Here is a 24,870-nt window from a genome sequence, read left to right on the forward strand (position 1 = left end):
GCCACTTCCAGGACCACTGCCAGGCACTTTTCAACGCCATTATCAACAGAGTGGGATGCTGTTATGCCAGAGAGAGAGAGAGAGAGAGAGAGAGAGAGAGAGAGAGAGAGAGAGAGAGACACAGGCAGAGAGAGAGCTAAAGATTAGGACTCAATTGTGCCCACACAAGCAGCTTAGATATGACATTTGTCTGTGTGGATTGATAAATGCCTCTTACTCCCAGTGGTATAGACTGGTCTTAGCTCAAGATTAGGCTGACAAAAACAAACAAACAAAAAAGAAGTGTAGTATAACAATCATCGTTTAAAATCAGTTTCAGGAATCTGGAATCATCCACCTTATGCCACCTTAATTCTCGAAAATAAATGCAAGCAAATGAAATCCAAAGGCCAAGAGTACCACAGTACCATGTAGCAGCCGGTATGTGGGCCATTATTTGACTATTGGCAGTTATGCAGCTGATGTATCCCGATGTTTAACCACTTTCAACATGGCGTTCATAATTTGGGCATTATTTTATTAGAGCCGAATCCTTTTTTTTAAATAGCAGAAATGTAGATTTTTTTTTATAGGGCTTAACTCATTGAGTGCCATTGACGTGTTTCACGTGTTTTACCGCAATGGCGCAACGTGCCAATGACGTGTTTGACGTGTTTTTGAAAAAAAATGTAAAAAGAAAAAAATTATAATAATGTTGCTGCTCCATTCATAACTTGTTTAACTTATTACTGAAAAAGGCTGTATCTCGGCTCCTGACCATTTTTTTTAATTAGTTTTTTTAGTTTTTTTTTTGTTTCAATGTTATTATGTTATTTTCAAAAGGCAGACAATTAATATCAGCAAGGTCCAATGACCTTGTTGACATTTGTGAAACCACACAGTGCAACCCTCAGTGATTAGCACCCATCAGGGGATCGATTATACTGGAGATAAATATTCTGTGACTACTTGAAAAAGCAGTTTGCTGGCACAGTTCGCAATTATTTTTTTATTTCATTGGCACTGAATGTTAAGTGGTTAAATAAAATTATTTGTTTATTTACTGGTTTACTTATAAGTAATCAAATCTTACGTTTTTCAAATTGATGAGAATATGTTGCACTTTTTGACAAAACATTGGTCATAACATTGGTAAATAGGTGGTCTAGGACTCTCCAAAATTGGGATCGGCATTGGACCCAACAATTTGTCATCGGTCGGGCTCTACTGTCATTCTGACATGTGCAATGACCTAGAAATGCCCTAAAACATTCAAAAACTATTCATGAGATACGAATTGTCTGTCTTTGTACATGTACAGTACATTACATCTACACATGAAGGAGTCTCTTTGAGCATTATATTAAAAGCAGCTTCTGTCAGGTCTTATCATGTCAGGAGCACTGCAAGATCAAATCTATTTTATATTTTAATATCACACAGCATCTTGCATGCTATATGATCCCCAGCTGAACATTGTAATGGCCTGTTCACATGTCTCACCGGACAAGTTGTGGCATGATTCCAGATAGTGCACAAATCTGCTGCCAGGCTACTGACGACACAGGATCATATTAACGCCTATTTTTGTATTTCTGTCTATTTTATGATGGATTTTGAGATTAGCTGTATTTTCCATTCATTTTACCACTGACATAGAATACTAATCATTAGTGTCAAGTCAATTCAGAACATTTTAAATGGACTAGCAAACATTATGCCTTTGTACAGTATGTCCACAATTTAACACTTCTGACACTGGAAGATGTGATTTACTGTAGGATCATGTTTTTTTTTTAAACAGTTCTTTAGTTCATTTGGGTTCTAGAACCAAATAATATGTCATCTTTAATGCTAAAAAGCATAAAAGAAAATGGTACAGTATTTGCATATTTTCTTCCTTTTTAGCTTTTATTTCATGTATTCATTTTACATATTTTGTCCTATTGTTTTATTGTCTTTTGAGAGGTATGTTCAAGTACTAGTCTGTAAAACATTGTAATTCTGCTTTAACACCCACATACCTTAAGCTTTAGTCTAATACAGCATTTTCTCTAATAGTATGACATCGTACCTGAAAGACAATCATATCTGAGTGACATTCAAGTACCAATTACAATAAATTACAAAGAAGTCATTTAGCTGATCCAGAGCAACTAGTTCCAAGCATGTTTCGCACACCAAAAATAGCCGATCTAAAAGCGTACAACGTTCCGCGCTGCGTTGTGTTGTGAGCTTGTAGAGAAGGGAGTAAGCAGCATGAACTCTAATCAGCAACATAAGTGGTTTTGTACTTCTCATTGGTAATTTGTTCACTGCAGACCTGTTAATCTTCATGCAGAAGTAGGACAGAGACTTTCATGAACAGTTTAAAGTAGTTACAGTTTGAACTGTGCCAGACTAAAGCCTTTCCTTCATTAAGTAAACAGTTAACCAAGACAGACCCAGGTTAAATTCCTGAACCTCAATGTATTTTTTTTTTTACAATTTTGGTATTTAGCAGACACTCTTATCCGAAGCAACACACAAAGTGCAAGGTGGGAATAAGTGTCCAACAACAACAGGGTAAATGCATTTGGAGAGCTAGAATAACTAAGAAAACAAACCTAAAATATGGAGTGTTCATTTAAACTCTTATGGTATGGGTCCATTTTCACTCAATAATTTACTGTGTAGCACCTATTCAAATAGTTGACAAGCAGGAGGAAATGCAGGTGCAAAAAGGAAGTGCGTACAGTTTATTTTACACTTTGGTGGTAGAAAGTCAGGGAAGAAAGAGAGAGTTCTTATAACACAGGGGAAACACAGCTCATGATAATGATTTGAACCCATGACTTACAGTAAACATTAGACCTTTGTCTATGTGGCTATACTGTATATTGCCTAATTTATGCTTGGTTGTGCGACAGTGTCACGCAGGGGAAATAGCACATCTACAAGCTCACAACACCTGCTGCAACACTTTGTGAGCGCGTTGATCTGCTATTTTCTGCTTGTAGATCTGCTATTTTTGGGGCATGAAATGAATGCGTCAACCAAGCATAGCTCAGGCTAATGTACAGTAGCAAGGGGTTGCAGATATACCCTTTCTTATCTATAAAAAAACGAAAGAAAAAGAAAAATGATATCTCATGAGGATACATAAAGTAGTGTGCTTGTCCTTCAACCTGGCAGCATATGGATAATCATCTCTGGTCATTCCTTGTTCCAGGACAGTGACTTATGACTGGTCCCATGATGACACCATATCATCACTGTCACGTGGAAGCCTTATGTTATACCACTTTCGCACGTTATCCTTAACCCATTAAGACCCCCAGAAAAGCAAAGATTTGAGTTACAAATGTTCGCTTTAAAAAAACATTATATTCAAAGATTTGCACAAATATTTCACAATTATTAAAAAAATAGAAGATCTACAAGCTCATAGCGCGGCACTCAATAGCCAAATAAATTAACAAGAAGAAAAGAAAGACCTCATGTACATACTGTATCCGAAGGTCTTATGCGATGTGTATATAGATATCTTGATCTTTTCATGTTCGCTCGGACATTATTTAATGTTAGATTTACTCTCCCTACTCTCCCTCTTCCTGCCCCCCCCCCCTCCTTTTTATTCTAGTCCCTTTCTGGAAAACAACTAAAAGGATGGAGCAAAACAAAAAAGGGGAGAAAAAACCTGTTCCAAAGGGCCTATTTGGAGTTATGAGTCACAAGCTCTAATACCTTTCATTGGTTAACCACTTTTCACATGGCGGCCCTATTTTGGGCATGCCATTATAGGTGACTACAGGAACATTTTTTATATTGTATATACAGCATTTATTATGTGTCTATAGGAAAGGCGCTTTGAAGCCCCATCCTCCACACGCACTCATACTCTCTCTCTCTCTCTCTGTCTCCACCCCACCCCACCCCACCCCCCCTTCGCTCCCCCCCTCTCGCTCCTATTACTCCCGACAATTATCACTCTGCACCTTGGAACAATGACATTCTCTGCTCACCCTCTCGGTGTGCCAGATAAAGAGATGGGGTGGAGGGGAGGTTTAAAGGGGAAGGTGGGAGTGTAATAATTTTACAGACCTTTTCATTACTGTCTCGTTGCAGTCTTTGTCTTGAAGAGCACGGTATAAGATCATCAAGCAATATAGAGCAACCTTCCATGACAATTCCCTTGTGCAGAGTAAAGTATTAATTTGACTGCCGTGGAGAAACATTAAGCAGACCTGGCAGAGACTGATCATTTTCAATGTATTAATGTCAATGGGAGATCCAGACACAACCAAATACAGTAGCACATTTCCCACATTGTGCCCCCCCCCCCCCAAGCCAAAGGTCTTCTGGTCATCTTGACATGAAATTCTAAGTATTTGTATGTGTGTTAGGACCATAAATTAATTGGATTGCTGCACGCAGTGGTCCCTCTAAGCATTTGAGCGCAATGATGCAATGTTTGATATTATAGCTCCATCATATAACAAAACATCTAACAATGTGTATTGTTCAAATAATCCAGAGCAAACTGTGTCTCAGTCCATCAAGCAAAATGTCATCAGCAAATGTCAAGTTTATAAAAATACAATAAAATGTGGGGTTATTGTACAGAGTTGTGTACTGGTGTACAGTGAGATCCCAAGGCAATAAACCCATGATTTGGTCTCACTGCTGCAAAGTTCAAAGTCTTGTATTATCATTTGGCTGCCAGCGCAACTGGAAGTGGAAACATGATGAGATTGTGTTACTAGCCATCTGCCGCGTGTAGCCTAAAACACTCTGCCGACAACCCACAAGACTTTTGTGTGTGTGTGTGTGTGTGTGTGTGTGTGTGTGTGTGTGTGTGTGTGTGTGTGTGTGTGTGTGTGTGTGTGTGTGTGTGTGTGTGTGTGTGTGTGTGTGTGTGTGGGGGTGTGTGTGTGTGTGTGTGTGCGTACATTAATGGATGAACATATCCTCACAGATATACAGTAGGCTACATCTAAAAAAAAGGACAGCATATTCTATAGCTGACAAACATCCGCCAGGAATACAGGTGGTGTTGAGTATGACTCAGACAGCATTAAGAAACCCAAACTGGATGAGATGACACACATCCCTTGCAAAATAACAGTCGCACAGCGTGTGTGTGTGTGTCCTAATTTTAGCTAATGGGCCTAGGGATTGATGCTGTTGCTGGCCCACATGCTGCTCCCTAGTTGAATGGTAATTACATTTTGTCTGTTGGATGGCTCACCTGACGTCCGTCAACATCTTGTCACCATGGCGATGCTCATAGACATTTCCTGAGAGACATTTATTTTTTTCATTGCTCAATGGGCATGGCAGAAGTAAAAGAGCAGCATGCTGCTCCCCTAGCTGAACGCTAATTAGATTTTTCTTTTTGAACGCTCACCTGACGTGTGTGTCAACATCTTGTCGGCGCGGCGATGCTCATTGACATTGCCTGAGAGGAGACTTGTTCATTGGTCAATGGCCAGGGCAGAAGGAAAACAGTATGCTAAGAAAGAGTGTAAGGGCCTGGACCGCTGGCGTAGCGATCCAGGCACCTAGGCTCAGTGTAGCATGGCAGCGTGTCGCGGGTTCGAGTCCCGATCCCGACGGCCTTTGCTGCTGTCACTCCCCATCTCTCTCTCCCCATCTCTCTCTCCCCATTTCCTGTCAGCCTACTGTCCTATCGAATAAAGGCATAAAAAGCCACAAAAAATAAATCTTAGAAGAAAGAGTGTACAGCGTTTCTGTTTGGCTTTTAGGCTTTGTAAACAAAAAATGCCTAAATGAATGTACTATAGACAAAAATAGGCCATATTTAATCATGTTATACTTTCAGAAATGGTTATAAATAGTGGAAATTGCCGGTCTACAAGCTCACAAAGCGGTGCACATGGCGATGCTTTGTGAGCTTGCTATTTCTGCTATTTTGTAAAATGTTTGAAAATGGAGGAACATTTTTCAACAGACGAATAAAAACAATTCTGAAAAAAATAACTGCGATTATCAAATATTTTATTTATTTATTTATTGAACCTTATTTATTGCGATCAGGCGATGATGTGATAATTGTGACAGAAGGCTGAATGAAAGAGCAAAGAAAAAACACGTTCCTAGGAGACTTTATTGACTGATGCGGCCTTTGTCAAAGACTTGGGTTTAATGTACCACTTCGGGTGTTGAATCACAGATAAGAATATATTGGTAAACCTATGTGTGCTTTTCACTCCTTTATATTTTCTAAAATTATGAATGATCACTGTAGCCACTATGGAAATAAATGTGGTTCACAGGGCTTTCAGTTGAATGTTTCAGCTTCAGGTTCGTAAAACGTTAAAAAGGAAATAAAAAGAAGGGGGGGGTTGGCAAAAAACGACAGATATGTCCTTTCTTTTTTTAAATCATGTACGGTCTGTTTGTATGACCCTCTTGGTGGTTAAATCAAAGACTTTTCACATTAAAATGGTTCAAGTGAGATGAAAGATTTTCAGGTTGGTTTGGTTTTGTAGTCCGATGTACAAAAAAGGCAATTGGAGAAGACATCTTGTCTGATTGCATTTATCATCTGTATTTCACACCATACTCTGCGGATTCCAATTAAGATAGCATCTGTCGAGACCAATATACAAAGCCTTCTTCACTCCGTAGCTGTTGCCCTCTTGAATTCAAGGTATTGTAAATGTCAATGATTATTCTACCTTTGTTGTTGCTGATTATATTGTTTATGTGACCAATTGGAACATGGAACTGTATTGTCAATATTAGGGTTAGGGTTAGTTTGTGGTGGCAGATTCTTGCATTCATTGCAATGGGATAGTAATAAATGTTTTATAAAAGTTAACTAATTTCCCACTTAAAAATATAAACAACTAAGATTCTAAAAGCCCCAGTAGCATCCACTGGCGGCAGTGCTGCTCCTCATCCCCAACTGGGCCAAAGTGGTTTGAACTAATGATGTTGGCATCCTTAAAGGCCCCTACAGTACACACTACACTGACTTGTCCTGACTACCACAGACTAATGTTGGGAGATCAGTTGGATTAGATTAATTAGATTTTTCTTTTTGAACGCTCACCTGACGTGTGTGTCAACATCTTGTCGGCGCGGCGATGCTCATTGACATTGCCTGAGAGGAGACTTGTTCATTGGTCAATGGCCAGGGCAGAAGGAAAACAGTATGCTAAGAAAGAGTGTAAGGGCCTGGACCGCTGGCGTAGCGATCCAGGCACCTAGGCTCAGTGTAGCCTGGCAGCGTGTCGCGGGTTCGAGTCCCGATCCCGACGGCCTTTGCTGCTGTCACTCCCCATCTCTCTCTCCCCATTTCCTGTCAGCCTACTGTCCTATCGAATAAAGGCATAAAAAGCCACAAAAAATAAATCTTAGAAGAAAGAGTGTAGGGCGTTTCTGTTTGGCTTTTAGGCTTTGTAAACAGAAATTGCACTAGGCAGATGTGCAAAAAATGCCTAAATGAATGTACTATAGACAAAAATAGGCCATTTAATCATGTTATATTTCAGAAATGGTTATAAATAGTGGAAATTGCCGGTCTACAAGCTCACAAAGCGGTGCACATGGCGATGCTTTGTGAGCTTGCTATTTCTGCTATTTTGTAAAATGTTTGAAAACAGATGAATAAAAACGATTCTGAAAAAAATAACTGCGATTATCAAAGATTTTATTTATTTATTTATTGAACCTTATTTATTGCGATCAGGCGATGATGTGATAATTGTGACAGGCCTTAAAGAAGGCTGAATGAAAGAGCAAAGAAAAAACACGTTCCTAGGAGACTTTATTGACTGATGCGGCCTTTGTCAAAGACTTTTGTGTTTAATGTACCACTTCGGGAGTTGAATCACAGATAAGAATATATTGGTAAACCTATGTGTGCTTTTCACTCCTCTATATTTTCTATACTCATGAATGATCACTGTAGCCACTATGGAAATAAATGTGGTTCACAGGGCTTTCAGTTGAATGTTTCAGCTTCAGGTTCGTAAAACATTAAAAAGGAAATAAAAAGAAGGGGGGGTCGGCAAAAAACGACAGATATGTCCTTTCTTTTTTTTTATCATGTACGGTCTGTTTGTATGACCCTCTTGGTGGTTAAATCAAAGACTTTTCACATTAAAATGGTTCAAGTGAGATGAAAGATTTTCAGGTTGGTTTGGTTTTGTAGTCCGATGTACAAAAAAGGCAATTGGAGAAGACATCTTGTCTGATAGCATTTATCATCTGTATTTCACACCAAACTCTGCGGTTTCCAATTAAGATAGCATCTGTCGAGACCAATATACAAAGCCTTCTTCACTCCATAGCTGTTGCCCTCTTGAATTCAAGGTATTGTAAATGTCAATGATTATTCTACCTTTGTTGTTGCTGATTATATTGTTTATGTGACCAATTGGAACATGGAACTGTATTGTCAATATTAGGGTTAGGGTTAGTTTGTGGTGGCAAATTCTTGCATTCATTGCAATGGGATAGTAATAAATGTTTCATAAAAGTTAACTAATTTCCCACTTAAAAATATAAACAACTAAGATTCTAAAAGCCCCAGTAGCATCCACTGGCGGCAGTGCTGCTCCTCATCCCCAACTGGGCCAAAGTGGTTTGAACTAATGATGTTGGCATCCTTAAAGGCCCCTACAGTACACACTACACTGACTTGTCCTGACTACCACAGACTAATGTTGGGAGATCAGTTGGGTCAGATGTCGGGTGTAATGTGTTAAAATGTTGCCGTGTGCACACACGCACACACAAACACACACGCACGCACGCACGCACACACACACGCGCAGCTTCTGGACGGCTCGCCCCTAGGCACCATGCCGTAAAAAGAGTTGGACAGACAATGCAATGCAATCCTTACAGCCCTGCCACTGAAATTGGGGCCTTGAATGTGGGATATAAAAATTATAGTGTCAAATTATCAACAGTGAAAACAAGGATATAGCAGTGTCTTTAGCAGAAGCTAAAATGGCACTCTGTAATCCCTGCAAAAATTACTGAATTACACTCACTTTCTAAACGCTCAATATAAACGTCTCTAGCTAAGAGTTTTTTCATCTCTGTGTCTATCAACATCTGTATTTTATTCTGTAGAGTCATGAGCTAATATAAAACTGTTAAAACCCTTCAGCCTTTCACTCATTTCATTAACAAGATGCCCAAATATGCAGATAGACAAAACAGGAATACATTTGCTTGCTTCACATGAATGCTAATGCCTGTTGTGAGAGCAAACAGAAAACCGCTCCAACAGATAATTTTGCGTCCAAACATTGTTCATTACTGCAGACACTAGAGAGGGGGGAGTTGCTGGACTGAAAGCAAATGCATTCATTTTGCATGGGAGATGGAGACTCATCCGCTTTGACAAAACACATTACCTGCGCATATCAATGTTGGCCTCATAAGGCAGGCTTCCCGTCTGTTGACATCATTAGGACCTAAACATGTGGTGCCAGCAACCATATCCAGATAGCAGGGGAAGAATATAATGGCAGCCAAAACACAAAAGCCTAATGTTTGCTGTGTTGTGCAGGGTCAAATGATTCCAATGTGCCATTATCACTAAGAAAAGCATCAGCTGAGCCAAAGTGCCTGGAGGGATTATGGGGGCACTAGGTTTTGTTGTGCGGTTCAGCTAAAATATCTGAGTTCTACAATGATATATCCTAAAAGTATTTATAAAGGTTAGTTCAGATCTTTTTGGACATAACACTGTACTTGACTTATTTACATCAATTTCACCATTTTGAACAACTGCTAATAATTTTATGCTAGAAGTTACAGAGTATAGGAAAGAACTGAGAGGGAATCTACTGTATACAGTATCTATAAATTCACAGAATCTCTGTGAGTGAGTATTTCACCAGTGTATCGAGAACTGCCCGACCAAGGACCGAAGGAGTGATATGCCGGATGGGAAGTTGTTCAGATCAGCTGATCTGAAAACAATTATATATCTGCAAATCCCCTGGTGTCATCAATATGACATCACACAGTACTGACGTCATAGACTCCATATTTGGGGATACCTCACACCAAACTCCATTTATGGGCATAAAAGGGACACAGACACAGATAGACAGACGGGTACTACGAGTACCCTGACAATGGGTAAAACGGGTATTGCATAACCGGGTGAGGCATTCATTCCCAACTTGCATCGTTCCCGAGTAGGCCCGGGCACCAGTCTTATCCCTACATATAATTAAGGACAGAACCTGTGGACAGAACCTGTCTGTCCTACCCGGTTCTCCTCAATGGCTGGAGCAATTCATCTGAATTTGCACACGGCCATTGGCCATTAGCATACACACCAAATAACGACGCCCGTTTTTAACTTTCCCAAAATGTAAGCTGTTTATTAGCGTTTTTATGTCAACACCGGAGATTCGGAATTTGGGCTATGGGAGGTTACAGCCGTCGCGTCGCCATGGTTACAGCCCCGCAAGCTATGGAATGACTGCTGCCCAACACTACCGTACTGCGCATGTGCTCAGTTTACTGCTGCTGGCCACGGACTGGGCAGGGACTACACTTGATGCGCTCTGTTCACCTAAGTACACCACACACGAGTGTGTGTGTTGGAACTGTTTATGAGCGGGTGTTTGTGTGTGTTCTCTGTGGGTGGGTCCGCGCCTCGGCAACAGGACGTGTGTGTTGGAACTGTTGCAGGTATCAAGTACAAAGTCACTTTCCATCCCTGATATACTGTCTGTGCACAGCGCATAATCCAAACTCTGCACATACTTTGGGTGCTCATATGCCCGGACAGGTATGGACTGGTATAATTAAAGAGTCAAAAGTTCCAACTCTATTTCACATGCTTCAGGATCTAATATGGTCCTCTCCTCTTGGTCAATGATTCAGAGTTGGTTAATAGTGAACTTTCTACCAAAAGTCAAAATTGTGTCCTGTAAACTGTTCAAATTGGACCATTCATAACACGACCAGCAGAACATATTACGAGGCATGGGTACATGTACAACTGCTTTCTTCCTGTGGTCCTTTCTCTCCGTGTAGCACCTAGAAACTACTTCTGGAGCGTCAGGCTTGGCTGGGTTCCATTCGATTTCCCCCGTGGGTCATCCATCGGCCTGGGGACGTGGTGAGCCGAAGCGCCCAGCCCCGAGGTGATTAACGGAAGAAAGATGGCTGCAGCTCACAGCGTAAATCCAAAGGGGTTTCAGGTGGAACACGGTCGCTTGTCTACCAATGAGGAATGGAAGAGGGTCTTGCCCAATCCGGCACTGAAAATCTCTCTCCTACTCACTCGCCCTTTATGCTTGTTCTAGTGCTTTACAGAAAACACATAAGGGAAAATCTCAAAACCATGGGGAGGGTCAGGCAACCGGGAAAAAGAGATGATGAGATAAAGATGGAAAGAGGGGCTGACGAATACACAACAGCAGGGAATGAGATTTAAAGAGGAAAAATTAAGAGAGCGGGACACGGAAGGTCACACAGATTAGTCTGGCATAAAGTCTAAAAGAGGCAAAAAGGAAAGGGGAAACGAGAGTGGCCGAGGCAAAGCGAGAGCAGGAGAGATGGAGAGGAAGAGTTGAAACCTGTAGCACCCCGGGGTGATATTAGTGAGCCCCATCTGTTGAACATCTGGTGTGAAGAACCGAGCACCTTCAGCGGTCCGCTCAGAAATTCTTAAATTTAGCAGCAGACCCGCTGGCAGAGGGCAAGACGACCCAATCTCCTTCTGAGATGGATGGGGAACGCAAACGGACACACTGTCAATTCATCATCCTTCTAATAAGTTCTACATCAAAAAGAAGAGCAGGGATGATGTGGAGATATATTGGCTGACCAGAAAAGGTTCATGCAGTTGGTTGGCTGTATCTGAGCCTGAACAATTATTAGATGTTTACCAACTGTATAATATTGTAATTACCACGGCATTTGTGGTTTTGCATACAAATTGGTTAAACGCAATTTCTGAAACTTCACATTTTTCACATATTATATCATTCACTTAGAAGAAGAACTTAAATTAGCATGCCATGTAAATACGAAAATAATTCATGTATATTAGTCAGGTTATAATATTTACTCCTCTCCTCCATTATTTCATAACAAATTACTGCTGTACCACTGTTTAATCATGTCATCATTGTACCAACATTTGAAGAGGAAACAATTGATTTGAAAGTCCATCATTTCAGGTTCTACAGTCAGGCTCTGTGTGCCTACAGCAGAGGTCCTCAAAGTGGGAACCCCAGGGGTCCTTGGGGGGGGGGGGGGTACCAGTGTGTGTGTGTGTGTGTGTGTGTGTGTGTGTGTGTGTGTGTGTGTGTGTGTGTGTGTGTGTGGAAACCTTTTTTTTTAATACCAAAAAATTCGATCTACAAGCTTATTAGATCAGTTATTTTCTGTTTTTGCACGAGACTATTGCACAACAAAGTATAAATTACGGCATATGGGATTACGTTTGTTATGTTGATATATGAAAAATTCGAAACAATTATCAAAAAAAGTAATCAGCAGAATAATCGTGGAGAAAATAATGGATAGTTGCAGCTCCAAACAGAGCCGTGCACAGACCCTAGGCCTCGGCCCTTTCTGTTACGGAGCAGATTAACAATTGTGCCACCTCAGCAGATTCATTTTCCTCCGTTTTCTGCTCATGTGCTCTTCAAGCAGACATCTTTTTCACCCATCTCTGTTTCCAACTTCAAAAGCTGACCTCCCTGAGGAATATCGGCTGAGGAATTTTACGAAATTATTAATGAAACGCATGAACTTCATTGATCGCTTGAGGGAGAAATTAGACCTCGGACCGCTCAAGAAGAGAGAGGCAAGCTGGATTTGTCTCAAATGGATTCTTCCCTGTTCTGACTGACAAGCGGCTGACAACAAGACTTGACCCCACGAGACCTACCTGACAATGATGGTCTTGATGTTAATTGCTGTGTTTTTAACTTGGGCACAGGGGAAAGAATGACTCTCCGGTATGAGAAGCATCTAGAGCTAGTCAGTATCTCAAGGCACACCTGTATTCATAGTGTAAATAGCAGATCTACAAGCTCACCACGCATGTCATTGTGACGTGTTGCGAGCTTGTAAAAATTTGCCTATAATGACATATATAATAAATAATGACACCAGATTGAAAGTGGTTAAAAATATTCTTTTGGGTATGGAATTTGCTTTTGTACTGGGAAATGAGTGTGCATAAAGTAGTAAATTAATATTTATTTAATCAATTAATTAAGTAATTAAATGAATGATTGTGGCTGTCACAAAATCCCAAGGCACATCTGGATTTGTCTCACGGCACACCGTTTGGGAACCACTGATCCAGAATCCAACAGTGAGACGTACAAGCGACTGTTCCACTACCATCATCTCACACTAAGTCAACAGGAGAGCTGCTAAGGAGACCGGAGATGAAGAGACAAACAAGTAACATGGACATAAAATAGTGAGTTGAGGAGATAAAGCACAAAATGCATATATAAGAGCTTAAGCAAAACAGTTGTAAGACAGAGAGAGGGCGTGGGAGATGAAGAAATACGAGAGGGCACTGCAGTTTAAACTGGCTCCCCTGTAGAAGTAAGACAAATTGGGCTACGGAGTCGACTCGGAAGCCCGGAGTCCCTATCTCTCTGAGGAGGAAACCAGCGTCTCCCAAGCATTAAAGTGGAAAAAACAATGCCACTGCAAGAATTTAATGAGGAAGGCTCCGCAATGTTCTCTGCTCTCTCAGCCCCACGCCGAGCCTGTGACACAACAATTCTTGGCATGTGGTGATTTTCTGTTTCTCTCGCTCTTTATTCAGTGGCTTTATTTTGGCTGACTTTACTACTGGAGGAATGGAGTGGATATCGGGACTGTAACCAGTCCGCGCCCTCACACTCACCCCCTGCCTCGGCCCTAATTCATTACGGCTGTGAAAGTGCCATGCCACTTCTCAGTGACTGCAGCACTCCACTCCCTTAGAAACTCGTGACTAGATTACACACTTTATCAAGCTCTTTGCACATGCTAAAACCAATGACTTAACTCGTGTGGACAGCGATGCCTCCTATGCCAGTGAGGGCAAACTATGTGATTAATTGGGTTGAGGGACACGCACAAACAAGAACAACGGAGATATTGGCTGGGGACAAGTTTGTTCATCTGCCTATTAAGTATATGACATTGATGTCCAGGAACAAACCTTGCATAGGCTGCTCAGAGGGAAAAGAAATAAAGAAAAACAAAAAACATCTCATTGCCTTAATTGAGGGCATTGAATTATTGCTATAACATTATGCTTTGTCCATGGGCTCTTTTTTCTTTTCTTTTTTTGGGGGGTGGACTTTTATGCCTTTATAGACCGCCGAAGTCTGACGTCATTTACACATCCTTTGTTTGTCTACCTGGTTCGCAGTTTTCCACCCCCGTTCTGAATCCCATAGACGTATTTAATATCGCGTCAAATAAGAACTGTGTTCCAAAAATAAACAAATGACCACGGCGGGTTGACTCTTATGGATATGAAGAATCAACTGACGGTGAGAAAACGCTAATGTTACTTCCGCCAAATTAGTTACATTTTCGCCAGAAACAGACTGTATCAAATATAAGTGACTGACTATCATAAACTATACAGAACCTCCTCCCTGACAATAACGCCGACACGCGGTGTTTATTTTTGGACCACAATTCTTATATGAGACGATTCTAAGATGACCCAATGTTATTCTCCATAGAGAAATTACTTCCGCAAACCTGGGGATGAACGAGTGACGTCAGGACTTCGGTGCTCTATTGACAGGACAGTAGGCTGACAGGAAATGGGGAGAGAGAGATGGGGAGTGACATGCAGAAAAGGCCATCAGGATCGGTACTCGAACCCGCAACACGCTGTCAGGCTACACTGAGCCTAGGTGCCCGGACCGCTACGCCAGCAGTCCAGGCCCGTCCATGGGCTCATTTGATCAAAGGGTTATAAGATTTGTTATACAGACAACAATGATTAGTCACTTGAACTGTTGAACAGTTTTCTCAAGAATGCTGGCAGTATGCATTAACAGATGCCAATAAAAGCTCCCCTATAGATCAACATCCATCCATCCTCGTTTGGCCGACGCAATTGCGCAGGCTTTAAAACAGAACACAAAACAAAGCAGAGAAGAAAACTTGGGGGAAGGAGAAAAAAAGGGTTTGTAGTCCTTTTGCAAATAGTTGATTGAGGTGCAATTCATGGGCAGCCAGAAGATTGGAGTGCAAAGCACTGACCAAAAAAATCATGTTCAAAGTAGAAGAAAAACAATCATAGGAAGGTGGGAGAGCTTGCAGGCAAAGGGGGGTCTGTAAAGGAGGGGGGATGGATGGATAGATGCTGATGGATGAACTTTAGCACTTTCCCACCCCAGGTCTGATTGAGTGGTTAAACACAGCCAGTGAATTAATGCTGGGTAATACTCCAGAGTAAGCACATTGAAAACCTTGGCTGAGGTATTTGTAAGTAAAAACAATGTAAGCTTTCTTCCAAATGTGAAAGAGAGTCATTCCCCACAAAACAAATATATCTACCCTTTTTTCAATCTCTGTGTCCTAAGTTTATTATTTCCACCAGGCTGGAAGGTGGAGATTATGTTTTTGTCCTGTAACTCTTTAACTGTATGTCACACAATGAAAATGACATATAACTGCCTTCCAAAGTTTCCGGGAGGAACCTATTTTATAATAAATGCCAAAAAATCATTAACACGTTGTCTGATCAACCCCAAATTTGAATCACACATTGAGGGTTCGAGATGTTTGGCATCCACGTGGCCAAGCTTTAATTGTAGCTTTTCTGTGCCAGGTGTAATGAAATTCCCTCCAGGCGTTCCTGAGATATCACATTCATAAGAGTGGGATGGACGTGAGGTCACAGTGACTTTGACCCTTGACCTCTAAGATCTATTCAGATCATCATTTGCAGAAATTCCCTTAAGGCGTTCCTGAGATAAAACTTTCACGAGACAGACGGACAACCCTTAAACATAATGCCTCCAGCCAAGGCTGTCAGCAGTTGGAAGGTATAAAAATCACACTGGCAAGGTCCAACTTCTACTTCAAAGAAAAAGGCACTGGAAGACTGTGACAATAAGTTAAATCTTCTCTCAACTTTTTTCAAAAGAGTAAGGTACTTTTTCCACTCCACACTGTCAATGGAGCTGAATGATGGAAGTCAAGTGAAGTGTTTTTCACCGTTCAAAATGAGAAAGTGTTCTGGGGAAATGTCATACCCTTCTCAATGGGCTGTCACGGCTCTAAAGTGAATGGCCACCTACTGTATCTCTCAAAAGAATACAAAGTGCCTCAAACTCCTCCTGACAACTTGTAAAGGCCAAGTGCCAGTGGCCAATAGCACTGCCACCAAACTACTGTCGAACAGCTCTCTATTTCAACGTGTGCTTTTGAATTCTGCCAAATGAGTCCTGACAGTGTCAGAATTGTCCATCCAGAGATGTCCGGAGCATGATCTCCTGTGCCTAACCATGTCCCTTCTTCTCCCCATTCTCATCCCCTTCTCCTCTCCTTCCAGCATTTGTTTTGTGTCACCATCAGTTAAGCTTGTCAGCCTCCATTGCAGTCGACTGTCTGTCAGTCAGTAGCCCTTTTAACAACAGCACTTGCCAAACACAGACACCACTGCTCACTCCCCTGACACCACCACACTAACATGGATTGGCCAAATTGACTGTGATACAAATGATTGACTGTGATACAAATTAATCCATATCTATAAACAATATCTGTTGCTTTTTATTTAATGATAGGAAATTACTTAAAATGAAAAGGCGGGTAAATATGTAGAAGAATAGAATCATGTACGTTACTTATAAGCAGAGTGTATCTTGTATGCATTAATTGGACCTGCAGGCTCAAGAATTGTAACTAGCATTTTGCTAAAAACAAGGTGACGAACATGATGTTCATTTTGTGACTTAATGGTCCCATTTTTAGGGCTTTAGGGCGTGGCCACGTTGTGATTGTGATAGAGGTGCAGCAGTATGGCCATTAGCCAGCTAGCTTTCTCTGACACACAAGTTCATCTTTAGCCAAAAGGAGTCTAGCAACAATTGGCTACAAAATAGTGAAAATACATTTACCCAAACGTTAGCCAAAGGTTACTTTTTTTCGACTAATCAAAGCAAAGAAATGTAGGCCTATCTTAATTTTTATACATCAATGAATCAACGTGACAAAATTCTAGTCTCTGGTTTTCTATGCAGTCTTTGTGTGAACTGCGCTGTGCACATCTGGACATATGGACTCATAGGAAAGAATGAGGAAAATTACTTGTCCAGTTATCATTGAGGCTTTTATTTTGAGAGGTAACAAAGTAAAAGCACTTTGTTACAGTCGTTTTTGGTTGGATCTATACTTTAATTTACCACTACATTGACAATAGGTCTAACATTGGACATTCTAAATATAATTCTCAGTCTCTCTCATCATCATAGTTGGGCGTAATCACACGAGACCAACTGGCATTTTCATCAAGACAAGTTGAGGGCTGCATATCTTCCACAACACAACACAACACAGCTTGAGCCATTTGCATATTCATCTTTCTCTGGAACCACAAACACAACACCATGGCCGCTTTGTCCAACATTGGCGATAGAAGTGGTGGTGATGATGATGATGTTAATATTACTGCTGCACTGCCAGCACAAGCTTTGCAGGAAGAAAGAATTTACTCCCATGGCCGTATAAAATTGTTTAGAACATTCAGTTCCCGACATTTATAATCACATATCCTTCACCTGCAAGAATGTTACTGGGACAAATTGGAGTCACTTACCATAGTGAATTTCAAGTAAGATATCCAAATATGGCTTTTAAGTAGGCTACTGGTTGGCAGTCTGGAAGCCAGGAACAATACATTTCAATAGGCCTAATTTAGTGGTTATTTCATGCTAATTCAAGTTCAAGTTGTTTATTGTCAGCCAGTAGCAACATTGCAGACACAATTTCCTTAATGTGTGAACTCAACTGATGGCTCCAATTTTGCCTTCAACATTACATTGCATTCTAAGCTGTTCTGGTGCAGCTACAACCACAATTCTATTTATCTTGTTACTGGGAAGCTCAACAATAATTGGTCAGTCCGTATCAACATAGAAACAGGAAGTGATTCTGAATGGATTGTGAAACTGGAAGATTCTTTTTTTTTCTCTCTTTTTGTTGCAGATACATAGAAATAATGGCACAAAAGATTTCAGTGTATAATCAACTTCTATTAAAAAAGAATATACAGTATAAAACATAATTAAGTTATACCAGTTATAATGAAATATGCCCATAGATATGACTATCTTTTATTTACTTTTACTTCATGAAAGCCAAAAGGATGTCTAGTATTCATAAAAGAATGCATGGAAACGACCACTGGTGTTAGCTCTCTTTAGGTGAGATTATGTGCTGTGTCATTCATGTAATTGCACTAACAGAATCCTGTAAGGCCGCTCCAAGAGCATTTATTAGATGTGCGAATCAAATTAGTCCAAATGCGGTTGGGGGGACAAGGATATAGGGCAGAAAGAATGTGACAGAAAATGTGCATTAATGTAAGATATACTGTATGTATGGCCGAAGCTGAGAATAGACAATGACATGATTTGGTGCCGGTATTGTCCTTAAAGGAGAACGGGAGGAGTGGAGAGAAAGGGGAAGAGGAAGGGATTCTATCTCAAAGCAGGGCTATAGCAGGGCCGACTAGGCTGGAATTGAAGACGCAGAGTCCAGAAAATTATGGGAAACTCCCAGCCTTTCCCAGTCCAAATAATCTGGCAGGGACTTGATTAAAACAATGAACTGGAACAATGGAGAGAGGGAGAGAGAGAAAAAAAAGGGGGGGGGGGGGCACGAATGCCTGCCATTGAAGCGAGCACCTCTTATTCTCAGCAGCCCATTAAATGTGGGAGCAACGGGCCAGGAGAGAGGCGAGGCAGCTCAGAATCTTCCCACCATACAGAGAACTACCCAGCAGCGGTGGCAGCAGCAGCAGCCTGAGCCCGGGAGCTCATGAGGCACAAACAACTGATGAGGAGCAGATTAAAAAGCGAACTGGCACGCTCAGCTGAGCAGAAATGCTGAACGAAAAAGAAAATAACATGATCCTCCAGCTCTTCTTCTTGTTTAGCTATCATTAGTTGGCTTGCATTTAATATCATCATTACCGATGTAATCATGATCAAACATATTTATCTAGTTTACTTTCCCTTTGTGCTTCAAACAGCATAATTTCCTACTAAAATCAATAACACACTGGTGGTAGGAAGATCTTTAACTCTCCATCTTTTCTTTTCTGTAAGACAGGCAGCCCATCCGTAATCACCAGGCAAGGGCTTATAAACGACTATGACACCCTACTACATAACACACACACACACACACACACACACACACACACACACACACACACACACACACACACACACACACACACACACACACACACACACACACACACACACACACACACACACACAACCCGATATCTTTTAATCAATCTATTAGCGGGAGCGCGAATGGCGATGACAGGCCCTCTGACTGATAAAGTGACCTGGCTGACATGTGAGTGTTTCTGCCCACTGCCGAGGCCAGATAATAGCCGGTGCGCACCGAGATGATGATGGCGATAATGTTGGCACTGAGGGCCAAGAAGCACATCCAATCCCTCCCTAAATGTCAACCTTCTGCTATCGCTGCGACGGAAGACTTAGAGGGAGCTCCGAGACATGGGAGCCTGCTTAGAATGGATAACAGACAGACTGTCTCATTCGTTCCAGCTCAGAAACAAGGGGACAGACCTGTGGGCACACAGTGGACACACGCAGCCAAGGAAAGAGAGGTAAACAGGGGTGGTCGGTGGCTGGGAACAGGGAGAGGAGGAAAATGAAAACATGTGCCAGATCAGTTACTTGTCATGAGATTACAGCAATGTGTTATTGTGTTTGTTTGGTTTTTTTTTTCATCTGAACCGTTACTAGAAGTGACAGAGCCTGTTCCCTTTTCACAACAGAAAGTGACAGATTGAAGGCCAAGCATCTCTTTCTTGTGTCTGTCTCCTCTCCCACTCTCTCTCGTCTCTCGTTTCCTGGATGTTTGGATAACCCAGGGCTGAGGTGAGAGTGTGGTGACAGGGCATGACACGATGTGCCTCTCTGCCCCCTGTCAGCTCTCAGGCACCCTGCAGTGATATTTACGACTCGCAGCTCCACAGAACAGATGTTTTGTGTGTTGCCCTCACATGTTGCACTGTCAGCAAAACCAACATTTGCGTGGGAGACCGCGGGGCATGACGGGCACAGCCAAGGACCTTTTGTGAAGGCAGAAAATGCGATACACTTGCTTCCATTTCATTGAAGCAATGTTTTACCAAAACACTGCTTCATGTCACTATATGGCAATTTGACATTATGGGTGGAAGGCATTCTCTCGCTCAGCAGACCACCATGTACGCACATTAGGGTTGGGTTTGACCGATGACCCATATACACAATACATCAAATCTCCTCATCACTCTCCACAAACTATGGTCTGATTAAACAAGAATCACAAAGAATCTTAAAAAAGGCACAAGACCATCAGAACGATTAGATGTGTAATTTGTCAAATAGAAAATGCCACTGCCTAGACAGGCGATGTTTTTTTGTCGAATGGGTTTCTCTGCCTCCACACTTCCAAGTCCAACACAGCTAAGATGTCTATTAATAGTAAAACACATAAGTTTGATCTAGAACAAATAGCTGCAATGAGCGCCTGTAGTGTATGATACAACAGGAAAGAAACACCCATTTCCCATACATGATTTGCTCGCCTTCACACAGTGGGCTTGCTGAACGCTGGCAGCTAATTTAACTCTGCGAATGGACAAAATAGAACCAAATGGAACCGTAGGGGTCCATTTGGTTACATTTGTCCATTCTCAGAGTTACAAATGGATAAATGAACACTCAGGATTGCACTGTGTAGAGAGAGAGAGAGAGAGAGAGAGAGAGAGAGAGAGAGGGAGATTATCAATGCGTGTCCCAGTCCTTGGGGCGTGTATTTGCCCTTCTATGACAATGCCCACTTCCCCAGACATTCGTCATTCCTCTGAAAGCGGACCCATCTAACTGGCTGTGCTGGGCTGTACTGTCACCGGCCGCCGGGCTGAGCAGAGCCTGAACATCCATCCATCAATCCGTTTATCCATCTACCCCCCCCCCCCCCACCACCACTCCGTCAACCGTTTCTCTCTGCATATCTCTCAGTTCTCCTTTCCCTCGAGTAGATTTCTCTCTAGATTTGTGATCTGATGGAATGTGAGATTTAAAAAATAAAAAGATAGAGCCTCCAATCCATCATAAGAAAATAAAACTGAATACCAACAAAAGGAGCCCTATCTTAAGGATTGATATAAGTTGGGGGGTGAAAAGTAAAAAAAAGTAATAGATTTTTTTTTGACTAGGCCTACTGGCGCTGGCTTTATAAGCATAATAACTGTGCCCGGTTATCATTAGCAGCAATAGTTACAGAGATGGTATGGATACTTTTTTCTCTCTCCCTCTCTCATCAACTGATATACTCGCACACATATTCCATTTTCAATTGCATGACATCTCTTGGGAAGCATGAGAATTTAATTGAATTTAATCAAGTGGAGATGGCCGCTATTCATTATTACAATATAAAATATAGGCTAATATGACGACGGATGTGCCTTTACATAAAATTAGAGCTACTCGGCTATGCAGGGCATGTCTCAATTAAATGTATTATATTAAGGCAGCAAACTGTTTGGGATTCTCGGCTGGTTGTCCTGTGCTGGACTCCCTTGAACAGGGCTGTCAAGCGATCTGAGAGACGTTTCTGGACCTCGCTGTCATCCTGTCAAATTCCAAAGCTGAAGAAATCTTGCCTGCCACTTTGGTCAAGGTCAAATGTTCTAATGTTCTTCGACATGGTAGCCTTAGCAGATCTACAAGCTCATAGCGCAGCATAGATCTGCTGTTTTTGAAAAATCTTGAACATTTGTGCAAATCTTTGAATATATTTTTTCAAGCGAACACGTTTAACTCAATTATTTACTTCTGGGGGGTCCCTGGAACAAAATATCCGTCCGCAGCCAAATACATATAATTTTGGGGGTCCTTGACATGAAAACGTTAGAGCATGGTGGGCTACGAGTTTACAAAAAATATATAAATATTGGACCGCAGCCTTTTGGCTATACGATGATTGCTGCTCTTCATAGAGACAATTTCACTGACCAGTGCAGTCATTATCATGTTATAATTTGGCAAAGTCAGACATTTTTGCTTGTGTGCGATCTGCACAGTATGTATATCCAGTGAATATTGGGCAATACCATCTAAATGTATAGTTTTGTGTAGGCAACACATTGACATTCTTCAGTAGCCTATAGCCCATATTTTCATGCTTAATTTATACACCATACAACGGTGTCGCCGCTTACAGATAGCAGATCATGGAAGCTTTGTACGTTATTGTCGGTAAGTGACACCTTCGTAACCTAGTACTAGGTATAAACCGGCCTTTATGTCCAGTTGAACTACGCTCTGGACTATGTTCAACGGCACACGTTGTGCATATAAAGTAGTAGAAATGTCATTCTGTTGAAGTAGGCTATACGGTAACCGGAAGTCTCGCCCCAAAACACGCTCGCCCCCATTTTTTTTCCGCGGACCGCTCGCCCCCAGCGGTTCTTGTATTTGTGTATTGTTTTACTGAGGATAAGGACAATGTTAGAAATAAGTTGAGGTTCACGCATAGTTTTACTGAGGTTAAGTTTAGGAATAAAGTTAGGTTTTGGCACCGTTTTACTGAGGTTACGTTTAGGAATAAGGTTAGATGTTGGCATAGTTTTACTGAGGTTACGTTTAGGAATAAGGTTAGGTTTAGGCATAGTTTTACTGAGGTTACGTTTAGGAATAAGGTTAGGTTTAGGCATAGTTTAACTGAGGTTACGTTTAGGAATGAGGCTAGGTTTAGGCATAGTTTAACTGAGGTTACGTTTAGGAATAAGGTTTGGTTTAGGCATAGTTTTACTGAAGTTTCGTTTAGGAATAAGTTTAGGTTTATTTAGGCATAGTTTTACTGAGGTTACGTTTAGGCATAGTTTTACTGAGGTTACGTTTAGGAATAAGGTTAGGTTTAGGCATAGTTTTACTGAGGTTACGTTTAGGAATACCAGGTGGCGACCGTTCCGAGGTCGCCGGATTTGCCCCGGGGCGACTGTGTTTTGGGGCGAGCGTTTTGGTATTCGTCTATACTTCCAACGGGAATGCGGTTCACAGCCGTGGACTGCCTGCCTCACAACCACATCGTTCTGCACTCAGATAACGGTTCTTCGGGCGCACATAAATGAGCTACATCATGATCGCTATTAGGATACGTTGCCTATCCACTACATTAATTACATCTTAACCATTCTAGTCTTATGTTGGCTACAGTAAGGGGTTAAATAGCTGAGGTGGAATTGGAGAAGCAAGGGGGACGGAGTTTCAGCACCTAAGAGGCACAAGGCGGTGTAAAACACACGTTTTTTCGCCCATTATGGAGTTCTGCACAAAAAGAATCTGCAAAGAGCGAATGTGTCATTTATCTCCAAACCGATTTGAACACAAAACCCCCACAGAATGACAACGACTGCTCTCATTTTCATTCCCAGATTTCAACCCGACACACCGAGAAGCGCATGAAGTCAAACGGCGTGAAACAGCCTCATCTACAAACTGTCTTATGTAGCCGAACTTGGCTCTGAAACAAAGCCTATAATAACTGACTCAGACCAACAGCAAATCCGTGACACCGGCCAATCATCCACTTGAAGACATATTACACTAAAAACGTGCGGTGTGTGCGAGTTGTTGGGTAAAAAAGAATCAAACATCAACTTACCGGGGTGACACTCGGCCCAAAAAAGCACGAAGGCAGACAAAATCAGAGAGAAAATCCACCAGCAACACGACTGCAGTAGCCTCCACATTATAATAATATGCGCATCAATCGCAATGAAAGGGCAACTGTTGAGTTATCCTTTAGCGATAAAACAAGCGACAGTCAGCCCGGGCTGCGTAAAAGGAGGCAGCGGCACCAGACGCAGCGTCTCTGAGACCCCGATTAATGTGTGGAGAGTTCAGTCTTTATCCTCGTCAAAATGATGTCCCACCGGCTGGCAGCTCCTTCTTGACTGACCCGGACACACACATAACAATCATCGACGGATGATTACTAAACGTGCATAATATATAATGATGATGATACTCTAAAGGTTTAGGTTTTAGGAGGAGCGGGGCAGACTAGCGTCTCTACGCTGCTGCTGCAGCGGCTCTCTTCTCGGGCAAACAGAGGAGGGATAGTTGTTGTATTTGCACTGGAAGCTTTCCTTTTCCATTCCTCTCCATCCAGGAAGTCCAAGTCTGGCAGGGACTTTCAAACAGTCTGGAGTGAAAAGCACAGCGAGGATGGAGAGGGAGAGGGAGAGGGAGAAAGAGAGAGAGAGAGAGAGAGAGAGAGAGAGAGAGAGAGAGAGAGAGAGAGAGAGAGAGAGAGAGAGAGAGAGAGAGAGAGAGAGGGAGGTAGGAGATAGCGAGAGAGAGAGAGAGAGAGAGTGTGTGTGTGTGTGTGTGTGTGTGTGTGTGTGTGTGTGTGTGTGTGTGTGTGTGTGTGTGTGGCGCGCGCGCGCGTGCATGAGAGAGAGAGAGAGTGGGAGAGAGAGGGAGAGAGAGGGAGGGAGGGAGGAGGAGAGCTCTCATTCCTCCGGATCCTAGTGCCAGTTGAGAGAAGGTAGTGTAAAATATTAAAATCTAACTAAGAGTGTGCAAATGTAACCAAAATGTGGGCACTTATGTGTTACAATTGTACACTGTCAGAGACAGTTAGGTA

At 41.9% G+C, this 24,870-nt stretch overlaps 1 protein-coding gene across 4 annotated transcripts in view; it reads right to left on the reverse strand.

Annotated features, from left to right (window-relative positions):
* The window catches only part of LOC308083099 (receptor-type tyrosine-protein phosphatase gamma-like), a 387,100-nt gene extending 362,695 nt beyond the window's left edge, over positions 1 to 24,405 (reverse strand). For all 4 annotated transcript variants that reach the window (XM_080425241.1, XM_080425240.1, XM_080425239.1 and 1 more), the window contains exon 1: positions 23,884 to 24,405. In XM_080425241.1, coding sequence (XP_080281367.1) covers positions 23,884 to 23,971 — 88 coding nt within the window. In that variant the 5' untranslated portion in view covers positions 23,972 to 24,405. The remainder of the gene's footprint in view (positions 1 to 23,883) is intronic.
* Between the last annotated feature and the right edge of the window lie 465 nt (positions 24,406 to 24,870).

Source organism: Gymnoscopelus braueri, assembly GCF_963280865.1.
Source record: "Gymnoscopelus braueri genome assembly, chromosome: 3".
Lineage (NCBI taxonomy): Eukaryota > Metazoa > Chordata > Actinopteri > Myctophiformes > Myctophidae > Gymnoscopelus > Gymnoscopelus braueri.